Raw genomic sequence first — 14,556 nt, 5'->3', positions numbered from 1 at the left:
ATCTTATGGAAGCACCGCGGCAGCACTGATTTCACAAAAACCTAGCGGTCAAATGGCTCTGTTTTAGCTGATAAAATGTGGGTTTTTTCAAGTTCTTTCCCCGATTTAAATATCAAGTTATGAATGGATTTCGCTCAAACTTCTCAAGGGGCTGTGGATTTACCCGATGTTCACGTAATAATAGGTACAAAAACGAAAACTGCCGCATTCCCCTGTGAGATTAGATGAAAGTGCAAAATGTTACCTCTTTAAACTTCAACGGCCATTATTTCAATGTTCATTTTCTCGGTAAAATGACGATTTAGGTAATACGATAACTCAATAAATACAGCATCTATAGGTAAGCAAATATGATCATCGTAAAAAGCATGATCTCAAAAAATAAGGCCAATATCAAAAAAATTAAAAAAACGTTTTTGGAATGGAGCCTCAAGATTGAGCTAAAACAAAATAAAATATTTTGGAAAGAGTGTTTTTTGTTATGATGTACCTAACAAATATTGCCAAAAACTCACTTTTTGTGATTTTCTTCATAATTGTTGTTTTTACCCCAAATCTGTATTTATATTAAGATTTATTGATGTCTTGCCTTCATAAAATGTATACTTTTATATGTCTTATAAATAATTACAAAGTTATTGCACTTTTACTACATGCATGTCTGAGAGTACACAGCTGCCTTAATGACCTTAAATGAATTTTAAAATATTTTTTAAATGTTTACAATGTCATAAGGATCATTGTATTTAAATTTCAGCTCAATTGGAGTATTTTGAAACCTTGACCTTTGACCCCTTTATGACCCCTTAATGACCTTAAATAATTTTTTTAATGTTTTAAACATGTTTAGAATGTCATAAGGATCATTGCATTTAAATTTAAGCTCAATCGGAGCATTTTCGGTTAAAATGACCTTTTTTGACTCCTGTGACCCCTGGATGACCTCTGACGTTTGGAAATATTTTTATTATATTCTTTATGTTTTCCTCTTTCATATGACACCACTCATGGGGTCATACCTTCGTGGCATTTAGAGATATGTCCATTTCAGACCAAATGGTTAGTCAGTTAGTAAGCTAGTAAGTAAGCTAGTAAGCTAGTAAGTAAGCTAGTAACATTCACTCATATAGGCTGATACCATTTCATGGTTCAGCAAAAATAACACTAATATGAATAGAAGACATTAAGCTGACAAAGAAATCGTCCACAAAATATGTAATTTTTTCAGTTTTCCTATTCATCAAGCAATTTAAAATTAATGCACTATATTTCTCGTTGGGATAAATGTGCTATTAATAGATTGCTTGGTTGACTGGAATTCCCAACTTTTATCAGCCTTTTATATTTAACCATGGCAAATAAAAATGATACATTGAATGAAAATAAATAAGTGTTAAATTATTGCATCAATCAAACAATCAATCATTCAATCAACCAATCAACAAACAAAAATAATTAATAAATAAATATAAATCAAGCAATCAATCAAAAGGGGTTATATGTTTGTCAGGATTGGGGGAAAATTATAATATATTCAGCCAAGTTAGCATTCACCATTGCATAAGGTGGGAATTTCCCTTCCCATTCCAGTTCTTTATTTTTATCCATAATGTCATCCCAGTAGCAATCAAAGGTCATTGCACACACAGTTCAGCTAGCCAATGTAATGATACCGCAATACCATTTAAATTATATTGAGAGCAAATTTTCATGGTATACAATTTTAGTGCTTTGGATTTAATATGCACAGCTCGCATAAATACTTAATACACATGAGAGCATCATTAGTGAATAAATTGAGTAAAGTACACACATTTTAATAATACAACTAAATTCTTGAATGCTATTAGGAAATCAAAACAAACCTTGACACAAAATTTGATGGTTTCATTGTTTCTTGCCTATCAATATACATGAACATATACTTCCTAGTATGCTGTTGCGTGAGTAACATTTCCCCTATAGTACACCAAATGTATGCTATTGCATGAGTAAAATTTTTCTGAGAAAAACTATGCTGTGGTTGCAATTCATAATTTGATACATGGTTGGTATATATATACACATACTTTCAACTTTGTCACTACATGAATACAAGTACGAACCAAGGTGAGATTTTACTAATTCATAGTCATATTTAAAAGTAGGTCTAAGTACTTAGTATTTAATTTGTTTGCTAGTATACTGGTAATAAATGCATGCGTTACATGTATTCATATTAATAAAGTATGTGTGCTATATGAATATGATGCAGGGCATGCTAAAAACTGCATTTCACCAGGTTTTAAGAAATGATTTCATACTTGAACAGTATCTTTAATGTTTACATTTACCTTGAGATTAAATAACAAGCTTCAGTGTCACAAAGCTTTGATTCTAGGGCAAAAGCATTTTCCACCCTGATGTGGCAGTGACGTCAAAGCATTGAGGTAGCTGTTTTGTGCGCACATCTATGTGGCGTCTTTAGGCGCGTGCACGCCAGCGCTTTGAGCGAACAATAGCAATTTGTAGCTGTGATGAGCCCAATAAATTGTTGACCAACGTCACTGCACACATCAGGGTGATTTGAATGCTTTAGTACTGCTTTTCAAGTAAGTCTATCTATGTGTGGTGGGGGGTTAGACACTCACCGTTAAATGTTGACAGGATATGTATGAACAGTAGTTAGGGTGCTTCAATAATTATGTGTACCGTACCCCTGGAGTGGTGTATTATAGTGGGGCAAAGATTTTTTTGCAGGTCAAAAGGAGGGCACAATTTTTTGGCAGGCCAAAGGGGAGGGGGCAAAGGTTCCTTGATTGTAGTAATCAGTTTAACTGGGGCTATCCATGGCTATTTGCATACATTTTTACAACTGTAGTCTGTAAGCTATTTGTGCAATTACAAGTCAATTCTGCAGAAGTAGGCCTATCCCGGCAGCTATTTTTGCTTTGCTCGTTTTGTTCAATTGTCAGTATTATGCCTTATCTGTTTTTCGCCACTATTTAACAGCAAATAGTTTTGCCGATAACAAGCAGGGGGCTCAATAGAAACATGCTACATGTCTTCTACTTTTTCTCACACCAGGAAATGGCCTACTACATGTCTGATGATGAGGATGGGCTCTACTACGACTATGATGATTACGACGATTATAGGCATGACTACCACTGCTATGGTGGTGGGTTTAGTTCACCTGAGGAGTATGATATGGGATTAAGCTCACAGCTTGCTTTATTAGAACTAGCTCATCGATTACAGACACATAACAAAGATGTGACTTCAGAGTGCAGTAGTGATGAATCAGATAAAGTAGAAGTAAAAGATGTGTGTCTATGTGAAGATGATTTAGACAGCATAAATTCTGTTTCTGATGTTACGAGATTCTGTTTTGCAGGTCAGTATGTACAATAATCAAAAATGATGAAAAATACCCTAGCTAGATGGCACCATCATGATCATGCATTCTAGATTTCATTGTCTCAATCAATTATCTGGTGTTCCAGTTGCTGTGAGGGGTTAATTTGCAGCCAAAACTGTCAATAGTTCATCAATATTTGTTTTTGAAAACTAACTGTATATTTATACGCAAATTTATTCAAATGCAAAATTGGGGTGCATAAATTTGAATAAAGTTGTATAAATTATTCCAATAATTCAATTATCTCCTTATAACTAAAATTCTATTACTCTTACGACCCATTATTCAAAATCGCGCACTGTGATTTGTTAAAACACATCATGTGAGAGTCCTTTATTCTGCAATAATGGGTCAAACTAGGTACCAATGAATACGACCTTCATGCACATTTTACACTGTAACTCAGAATACAATTTAGGACATTTACGGCTCATTCGTGCTGTACGGTCACAATTTAATGCAAATGAATGCGATCTTTGGGTGACAAACTGTCTGTAGCAGAATGAATTTGTATATTAGAGTCAGCCCAGCATCCAAATTTGCATAATGTGATATTTTAATACCTCAATTTACCCCAAACAATTATTTTAGTATTATCATCATTATAATTAATTATACAAATCATAAAATTTTAATACAATTTCAGATATTGAAAAGCTTCAATCTGAGAACAACCTCTCTGATGTTATCATCAAAATTGAATCCCAGGAATTTCAAGCTCACAAGAACATCCTAGCTGCAAGCAGTGGCTACTTCAACACCATGTTTACATCTGGATTCCAGGAAGCTGGGGCAGCGGAGGTCACAGTGGAAGGAGAAAGCAAGATATTTGAAGTGCTTCTGCACTACATCTACACAGGTGACATGAATAACCTGACTGAAGAAAATGCCAGTGATGTTCTCAACATGGCATGCTACTTGGATCTTGCTCCACATGCTTTGCAAGAATGCAAACGTTTGACAGCTTGTCTGTTTGACGACAAATCCATCTCAATGCAAGAAGCTTTCCAGATTTCCATGCGGCCAGAACCAGAGCTATGCGATATTGCCAAAGCTGCTAATGGGTACATCAAGCATACCTTTACTGATTTAGCCGAGAAGCCACAGTTCCTTGATGAGACAAGTCCTGAGTGTCTTGATATGTTTTTGGACAACATTAAGGACCATAAGAGTGACAAACAGGTATGATAACATGATCATCTGAAAAGATTACTATGAACACTATGGTGGAAAGGAAAACATGTAACAGTGCAGAATGTTGATGGGGGATCCATACCTTTTTCAGGATATTCTTGTATGGGAAATTTAGATAAATTGCCGAATCATTCAGATCGATTTTGTTAGGACAAAGAAATTTGTTTATGAATGGGGAGACGGCAATAAAAGCCGCAGCATGCTGGGATCATTCTCTCAGTCTCTCTCTCACTCACGCTCTTGACGAAAAAACACTATGAGGGGGTTCGCTCGATGCTGTACATTCACATGAAATATTATAATTTATGATTTTATATAGAAAAAAAGAAGATAATAAATTGCTACCAATCCAAGATTCTATTTGTCATAAACATTATTACCAGTGGCCTACCTTATCCACCTACCCTTACAATGGTGGCAGCGGTGGGATTAAATTTTTTTTTTTTTTAACATATACAGTACACACAGACATCATACAAGTAAGTACATAAACTATACATATCAATAATGGGCTAACAAGGTGCCTGTGTTATTGAATAGGTTATTGCAGACTGCAGGATCAGGTTCTGGTTTCAATACGTCACACTGCAAAACATGCACCCCTAAAACAGTCAAGAATTATTAGGTAAATTTTCACGGGAAAATTTTCTGGACACGTATGGTTTCATATGGTTAATCTTCCGTAAAAGTTCAAAATTCGGCAAGTTTTCCTTTCCTAATGAACATAAACATAAAGTGGTGCCCCATTTAATTAGGTTCCTTTCCTCCGATACTACCATTCCTGTGCACTAAAATTTTGCAGCCAATTTTTCCGATTTACCAAAAAAAAGCCTTAAATATGAAACAAAAACTTCTTTTTAGAGTTACAGGGGGTTAAGTGGTTTTAAATAACCCTTACTTTCAAACCCTAATGCGAACCCTGACAAAAACCACATTCACTTGTCAGTTTTGTATGCAAAGTTATTTTTTCCCTACACTGGGATAAATTTAGTGAACTTGTGTACCCACCCATGCCATCCCTATCCGAGTCTGAATTTCTGGTATGGGTTACCTTAAAGCCATGTTGTAACATTTCCATAAAAAATAGATTTGAATTTCTACTTTCAGAAATGTCCGTTTAACAAAATGTTAGTTTTCACTGTCAGAAATGTCCTTTTCAAGTAATTTTGGCCTGAACAGACAAAGCAATGAATGCAAAGAAAATCAATATTTAATACCAGCACATATGTCCCCATACGAGCCACAAATGTGTAAGTTAAGGGGGTATTACACCCATTGCATTTTTTTCCTGCAGGCGGGTATAATACGGAATTTCAGGGGGATAAAATATAATTATTTGACACATAATTGTGACTGTGGAAATTGTTTTTGTGTTTGGTAGCTTTATGTATAACAAGATTGACTTATGTAAAATTGTTGTTGTATATGCGTTGAGTTTGTGTACGATAATTTGGAAAAAAGCATTCATTTTAATATACTATTTTTAGAAACACACTCTGTCACTTAGCTAGACGCATGCGTGGTGTCAATTTTGTATAGAATTGGGCTCATTTGCATATGCATAAGTTCGTTGATAAGGCTGTGGCGTGCTTAGTGATAGTAGAGTTCCAGTAAAATGAAGTTGCACGATTATGCGTTTCGTGATATAATGCGTATATATTTAAACTGTTGAAACATTTGTTTTGGTAAATCTGCACAATGTCCAGGCATGTCGCAAATATTGTATTACGTGTAATAATATGTCCTAGTGTATTGTATTTGTTCGAAAAGTTTAGCCCCGCTAATATACTTCGCGCAAGGCATAGTTAAAGTTGGATAACTTAATTCACGATAAAGGTAGGGATAGAGATATGACGTCATCGAAAAGTGATTTGTTTTAGATTGAGAAATAATGCATGTCAAGTGAAATTTTCGCTGACATTTTTATTTTACTGTTGTATTAATTGTTGTCAATGAAAGTGACAGTAAAATTTCGAAAATAACCGTGCATTTATGAATTTATGTCATGAGACTATTTGTTATGGTTTTAATGCGGAGGGACATGGAGCTATTATAGAGGTCTGAGTAAACGTGAAATGGTCAAAGTCACGTGGACAGGCACATGGAGTTGCAGACACGTGCAATAAATTATGCATGTCAAATAATAATAATTGTGGGAAATGTTAAATTGTTTTATTCAGGGGTGTGAGAGTTCAGATTAAAATCTTAATTCAGATTTTTTGATCTCAATTTTGATCTCTTTTTCTGCTCTTCCTCTGTACAAAAGTAGGCCTATAGGAGCTTTCCAAATTTCAGACTTTTTCAGATTTTTTCAGATTTTTTTATCTGTGGTCACTCACACCCCTGTTTATTGTCGTATACAATTGTTGTATAGGTCTACTGAAGCTGACCATCAATTCAAAGAAGATAATGAAGAATGATGAGGAAATGTTTGTCATGGGACTATATTTTGCTTTATTAAATGTGGAGGGACATTAAGTTAACGTTCAGATAATGTAAAACGGTCAGCTCGCACATGGCCCGGGCACATGGATGACACGTGAATTGAAAAAGTCTTTGTCTCCGGTTGTTTATTGCGAGTTATCGGCATGGTTCCGGGTTTGGAGTAAACTTACTTACGCCGAATGGGCCTTTAAAAGAGCTATGCGATATTGCCAAAGCTGCTAATGGGTACATCAAGCATACCTTTACTGATTTAGCCGAGAAGCCACAGTTCCTTGATGAGACAAGTCCTGAGTGTCTTGATATGTTTTTGGACAACATTAAGGACCATAAGAGTGACAAACAGGTATGATAACATGATCATCTGAAAAGATTACTATGAACACTATGGTGGAAAGGAAAACATGTAACAGTGCAGAATGTTGATGGGGATCCATACCTTTTCAGGATATTCTTGTATGGGAAATTTAGATAAATTGCCGAATCATTCAGATCGATTTTGTTAGGACAAAGAAATTTGTTTATGAATGGGGAGACGGCAATAAAAGCCGCAGCATGCTGGGATCATTCTCTCAGTCTCTCTCTCACTCACGCTCTTGACGAACAAACACTATGAGGGGGTTCGCTCGATGCTGTACATTCACATGAAATATTATAATTTATGATTTTATATAGAAAAAAAGAAGATAATAAATTGCTACCAATCCAAGATTCTATTTGTCATAAACATTATTACCAGTGGCCTACCTTATCCACCTACCCTTACAATGGTGGCAGCGGTGGGATTAAATTTTTTTTTTTTTTAACATATACAGTACACACAGACATCATACAAGTAAGTACATAAACTATACATATCAATAATGGGCTAACAAGGAGCCTGTATTATTGAATAGGTTATTGCAGACTGCAGGATCAGGTTCTGGTTTCAATACGTCACACTGCAAAACATGCACCCCTAAAACAGTCAGAATTATTAGGTAAATTTTCACGGAAAATTTTCTGGACACGTATGGTTTCATATGGTTAATCTTCCGTAAAAGTTCAAAATTCGGCAAGTTTTCCTTTCCTAATGAACATAAACATAAAGTTGTGCCCCATTTAATTAGGTTCCTTTCCTCCGATACTACCATTCCTGTGCACTAAAATTTTGCAGCCAATTTTTCCGATTTAAAAAAAAAAGCCTTAAATATGAAACAAAAACTTCTTTTTAGAGTTACAGGGGGTTAAGTGGTTTTAAATAACCCTTACTTTCAAACCCTAATGCGAACCCTGACAAAAACCACATTCACTTGTCAGTTTTGTATGCAAAGTTATTTTTTTCCCTACACTGGGATAAATTTAGTGAACTTGTGTACCCACCCATGCCATCCCTATCCGAGTCTGAATTTCTGGTATGGGTTACCTTAAAGCCATGTTGTAACATTTCCATAAAAAATAGATTTGAATTTCTACTTTCAGAAATGTCCGTTTAACAAAATGTTAGTTTTCACTGTCAGAAATGTCCTTTTCAAGTAATTTTGGCCTGAACAGACAAAGCAATGAATGCAAAGAAAATCAATATTTAATACCAGCACATATGTCCCCATACGAGCCACAAATGTGTAAGTTAAGGGGGTATTACACCCATTGCATTTTTTTCCTGCAGGCGGGTATAATACGGAATTTCAGGGGGATAAAATATAATTATTTGACACATAATTGTGACTGTGGAAATTGTTTTTGTTTTTGGTAGCTTTATGTATAACAAGATTGACTTATGTAAAATTGTTGTTGTATATGCGTTGAGTTTGTGTACGATAATTTGGAAAAAAGCATTCATTTTAATATACTATTTTTAGAAACACACTCTGTCACTTAGCTAGACACATGCGTGGTGTCAATTTTGTATAGAATTGGGCTCATTTGCATATGCATAAGTTCGTTGATAAGGCTGTGGCGTACTTAGTGATAGTAGAGTTCCAGTAAAATGAAGTTGCACGATTGCGTTTCGTGATATAATGCGTATATATTTAAACTGTTGAAACATTTGTTTTGGTAAATCTGCACAATGTCCAGGCATGTCGCAAATATTGTATTACGTGTAATAATATGTCCTAGTGTATTGTATTTGTTCGAAAAGTTTAGCCCGCTAATATACTTCGCGCAAGAAGGCATAGTTAAAGTTGGATAACTTAATTCACGATAAAGGTAGGGATAGAATGATATGGCGTCATCGAAAAGTGATTTGTTTTAGATTGAGAAATAATGCATGTCAAGTGAAATTTTCGCTGACATTTTTATTTTACTGTTGTATTAATTGTTGTCAATGAAAGTGACAGTAAAATTTCGAAAATAACCGTGCATTTATGAATTTATGTCATGAGACTATTTGTTATGGTTTTAATGCGGAGGGACATGGAGCTATTATAGAGGTCTGAGTAAACGTGAAATGGTCAAAGTCACGTGGACAGGCACATGGAGTTGCAGACACGTGCAATAAATTATGCATGTCAAATAATAATAATTGTGGGAAATGTTAAATTGTTTTATTCAGGGGTGTGAGAGTTCAGATTAAAATCTTAATTCAGATTTTTTGATCTCAATTTTGATCTCTTTTTCTGCTCTTCCTCTGTACAAAAGTAGGCCTATAGGAGCTTTCCAAATTTCAGACTTTTTCAGATTTTTTCAGATTTTTTTATCTGTGGTCACTCACACCCCTGTTTATTGTCGTATACAATTGTTGTATAGGTCTACTGAAGCTGACCATCAATTCAAAGAAGATAATGAAGAATGATGAGGAAATGTTTGTCATGGGACTATATTTTGCTTTATTAAATGTGGAGGGACATTAAGTTAACGTTCAGATAATGTAAAACGGTCAGCTCGCACATGGCCCGGGCACATGGATGACACGTGAATTGAAAAAGTCTTTGTCTCCGGTTGTTTATTGCGAGTTATCGGCATGGTTCCGGGTTTGGAGTAAACTTATTTCCTCGTTTTACACACAACGTGTGATCACTGTGATGTAATCGGAAACCAGCGAATAACGGCTGGCGTAACATTTTGTGATGGGGTTAAAGGAGTAGTGGGGTTAATGTAGAAGGTTACCATGCGAAATGACTTGACCAGGTCAGCACGTCAGTGCATACTGCGAGTTTGTTATCAAGATTTTTTATGAACCCAAGCTCAAGTGCACTAATTGCTTCTTGTAGCATCACCAAGGCAAACATTCGCATGACCTTTTAAGTTGTGCATGTTCTCTCACACAGTGGACTTGACATGTACGTTCTCTGTATGCTGCTTTCAGCATAATTATAGACCTTTACAGGGTCTATGCTTTCAGTTGACAAACATCTATTACTGTACTTAGTATGTGCATCGCCTATTTCTATTACCAGTGCACACATGATTTATAAAGCGCGTTCATCTATGTGAACTGTTAGTATGCACAAAATATTTATGTTTAGGGACCGTTCATTATTTCCACGGAGGGGGGGCGGGAGCATACATGGGGGTCAGATGGTTTTGTCAGGCAAAAGGGGGTCAGATGGTTTTTAGTTATTGAAAGGGGGGGTCAGATGGTTTTGCATCTCAAAAATCCTGGAGCTTCCGGGGGCTTCACCCCCTGGACCCCCATCTGGAACATTGCTCCATGACCCCTGACCATTAGATTTGTGCTTTGCATGTCAGCCGAGTGGGCCGACACTTTGGTCCTAGTCCGGACTTAAGTCAGGCCTCAACCTGTTGGCTGCCACAGTGTGAATTGACATAAATTTGCACCAAAAGTAAGTAATTATTAATAAAATTTTGAAAAAATGGGTCATTGGGTAAAACATTCCAAAAAATGGAGAAAAATTCTAGATTTTGCTTCTAATTTGCCAAATGTACAATACAAATTTGCTGAAATAAGAGAATTTTGAACCATATTTCATAAATATATATACATGTACACTGCCATTTTCGTAATAGAGAATTAAGAATAATCAAGCTGCTGCACAGTAATGCTGTGGTCAGACTCTTTGTTCTTTTACACTGAAAATGAAAAAAGACAACTACACCACCCCAAACCACTCCCCCAATACACATCCACTATCAAACCCCACCCCACACAGGTGTCATTTCCATACCCTAGTTAAACTACAAAGACTCGCCCAAACCACCATGACAGTAAACTTGGGCAATGTATTCAAATACATTATAGAAAAATAACATGATGATGAAGATTATCATCATCATCATCATAACAATACTAATAGAAATGCACCCTTTCAGAAATTATATTTATATTATGGTTGTGTGATGGACAAATGTTCCGGACAAATGTGCAGTGACTGCCACTGAGTAGTGAACACACACAAACCACGGCCACCCTAGCCCTATGGATGGGGTGTACATGTCTGTGTGCATGTTTTCTCTCTTTCAAGAGTTTAACGAATTAGAAAGTTCCATGAAAGAAATTTTAGATATTTTTATATAGTCACAATATTAATTATCAATTATTTCATTAACGATAACAGTAATGATTCTGGGAAGTGACAGATAAATCTAAATAATTTTGTGGATATGTTGGATATTATTATGACAACAAATTTTGAATCAAATTTGAGATCTATTTTGACATTTTTAGATAATCATTTCACATTTTACATGGATCTAATTGGACCTGTGTCCAAGTTTGCGCCGAACCGAGTCTGTTTGTGTCCGAGTCCGGCAAAAAAGTGGACTTGAGTCTGATCGATACATCACCGGAAGAGTAGATCCCCCCCCAATATTTTGCCTGGGGGATGCTCCATACAATCATCCCCCCCAATGTTGCTGAATATAGGTTTCTGACCACATATTTGCCCATTTTAGCCCCAAAAGTGCACACTTTCGTGCGCTTCGCGTGCATTTATTCCACTTTTGCACCATATTTCATCAGTTTAGCTTCAAAATATCAAACATTTTCGCGCGCTTCCCGCGCATTTGTACCATAAACTTATTTTGTCGCCAAAAGGTGCTGGATTCACTATACTTCAAGAATTTTTTCCAACCCCATCCCCCCCCCCCCATGTCAAAAAGAAATCTACGCCACTGTACATCACTGATTTATGGTAAGATGTCACCAACTACCTTTTATTCATTTTAATATACTGATGAAGAAGATTTTGCAACTCATTCATTTTACACCAAAGGGGGCTATGTACTGCACCCAGTATCAACATGTATGAGAAGTTGATGCATACTTTTGAAAATTAATAAATCAGCTTGATAGTTTATTAAACTCATTTGATTTATTATATTCTGTATGATTGAATTAAATTACAACTTTAAAAATGAAATAAATTCGTTTTACAGCCATTTTACATAAAACTAATGAATTATAATAATTTTGACCCCAAGTTTCAATTCCAAACCTGCCACTTGAAAGATTGTTCTTGGTGCAAAAAAACTGTAGTGGTATGGATTATATCACTGTGGTTTGTTCAGGGACCTGTGGTATTGAAGTACATGTACATACATGTACCAGTTGGAGCACAGGGTGGCAGTTTGAACCAAAAACTGTGTACATGCATGTGAAATAAATAATATTTTAGAAAAATAAATAAAACAAGTTAAAAATACCCTGTGGGGTTCTACCTAGTTGAAGGTATATGAGGATGTGCCACGTTTTGGGGTCCTTTTCAGCGATTTCAGTAAAGACCAATATTTGGAGAAAAGTGCCCAATTACTGCAATTAGGGTAAATTTAGGTGCTTTTTGTGAAAAATTGGTATACTGATAGCCGGGTGGCAAAAACAGTAAATGCATAATTTGTCAGGATGATATGTGGCAGTGACGTGATGTGTTGAGGCAGCTGATCCATGCTCGCATCTATTGCGCATCATTGCGCGTGTGCATACGTCAGGTGGGGGGGGGGGCATATGATTTTCATGTAGCTCGGGGGGGGTCATATGGTTTTATTATCGGAGAAGGGGGTCATATAGTTTTCGGCAGTGACTTTCTGTCTGCTCCCGGCCCCCCCTCCGGTAGAAATAATGAACGGTCCCTTAGTATTATAGTTTCAAGTATTTTACAAACCTGTTACTCAGATAAAAAGTATCATAACTCCAAAAATGCTGTTTTAAAGAAAACTAAAAACCACATTCTTGTGATTCCATTGAAATTAAGTTATGTGTAGTACTGATTTAAAAGCAACCCTTTGAACCCAATACAAAGTCTGTGAAATTCCAGAAGTTACGTATTAAATATGTGATACAATCTGATCATGCAGAACAAAGGAAGCATTTTTCACAATTCATTTCCCGGAGGGGGACACTCCTATTGTCGCCTGTACACCATCCGCGATAATCAACTTTTGAAAGCACCCTAAACAAGGATTTAACCCTTGGCGAACGACACCCTAAACAGGTAACACGCGCCTGTTTCACACCCTAAACAGGGATTTTATTCCTTGTATCAAATTTCATACCCTAAATTTCATTTCAGCGTATTAGCAATTGCAATTTTGCTACCTTTTCCCCCAATTTTTCAGGTTTTTACACCCTAAACACGTAAAGCAGCGTATCGCGCCTACCCTAAAAAGTACCCTTTTTACGCGTTTTTATTATTGCGGATGGTGTACATGCCACAATGGGAGTGACCCCTACCGGGCAACCGCCATACTTCAATATGCTTGGTTCTAGAGTTCTGATGATTTGTAGTATCCATTTTCTTAAATGTTATTTTTGTTGGCCCCTACACCATATTTTTGCCTTGATCTCAATTACAAATTTGCCGGCTTGGGCCCTAAACCAGATATCACACATTGTTACAAAACATTCCAGCAACCTGTTATTTCAATTACTTGTCTTTATATGAATATACTAAAGTGAAGTCAAATAGGCCTACAGCATCTAACTCAATTCATACAAAATCTCAGTTTTGTTAGGCATTGAGTGTTAATGCTGTGCTGACCTTTCAATTAATATTAATTAACAACATTGACAACATTGAAGATAAACCTGCAGTGACAAAATCATTAAGCGGAGCGAATATAACTATTCGTCTCAGATGTGACATATGTTTTCATTCAAAGATTATTTATTCTATACTTCTCTTGAGTTAAGTGCTTTCAGTGATCCCAGCGAAAGTACAAAGAAATTAAATTGTTTATAAATTATCTAAAAGTGAAGGATAAGTAATAAAATAGTCATTAGGTATTTTTGAAACGAAAAAAACTGTGGCCCCATTCAAATCATGTCTTATTTTGTCTTAATTAATGGCTTTCAGCTGAATTACTATGTTAGCACATCTATGACAATGCAAAGGTACCAAAATCTGAATTTTGATGACTCACGATACGGTCGTCCAAATGAGCAAATCGCCGAATGGGCCTTTAAAACCTGTTACCTTTAAATCAGTGGCTCCGGAACCGAGGCAAATCCATCATGTTTCCTTTAATCACTGTGTTGTCTTTTTTAAAGACATTTCTTGTTGCATTTTGTGAAGAAATTAGAAAAAAAATTACAAAGTGGTATGCAAAATGAAGGGGCAAATATACACAAAGACCACAGATGA

At 36.0% G+C, this 14,556-nt stretch overlaps 3 protein-coding genes across 3 annotated transcripts in view; 2 read left to right on the top strand and 1 right to left on the bottom strand.

Annotated features, from left to right (window-relative positions):
- The window catches only part of LOC140158359 (tetratricopeptide repeat protein 37-like), a 149,318-nt gene that overhangs the window by 65,625 nt on the left and 69,137 nt on the right, over positions 1 to 14,556 (bottom strand). The window lies entirely within an intron of this gene.
- LOC140158668 (kelch-like protein 18) lies at positions 1,924 to 4,909 on the top strand. Its single transcript, XM_072181845.1, has 3 exons — positions 1,924 to 2,109; positions 3,067 to 3,376; positions 4,047 to 4,909. The coding sequence occupies exons 2-3, from the start codon at positions 3,070 to 3,072 to the stop codon at positions 4,586 to 4,588; spliced, it is 849 nt and encodes a 282-aa protein (XP_072037946.1). The 5' UTR covers positions 1,924 to 2,109; positions 3,067 to 3,069; the 3' UTR covers positions 4,589 to 4,909.
- Positions 7,238 to 14,556, top strand: part of LOC140158665 (uncharacterized) — a 42,096-nt gene continuing 34,777 nt past the window's right edge. The window contains exon 1 of the mRNA XM_072181843.1: positions 7,238 to 7,382. Within this exon, the coding sequence (XP_072037944.1) occupies positions 7,341 to 7,382 (42 nt within the window). The 5' untranslated portion in view covers positions 7,238 to 7,340. The remainder of the gene's footprint in view (positions 7,383 to 14,556) is intronic.

This window comes from Amphiura filiformis, chromosome 8 (assembly GCF_039555335.1).
Source record: "Amphiura filiformis chromosome 8, Afil_fr2py, whole genome shotgun sequence".
NCBI classification, from domain to species: Eukaryota; Metazoa; Echinodermata; class Ophiuroidea; order Amphilepidida; family Amphiuridae; genus Amphiura; species Amphiura filiformis.
The sequence above is the reverse complement of the archived record's forward strand: the minus strand, read 5'-3'. Positions and strand labels throughout refer to the sequence as shown.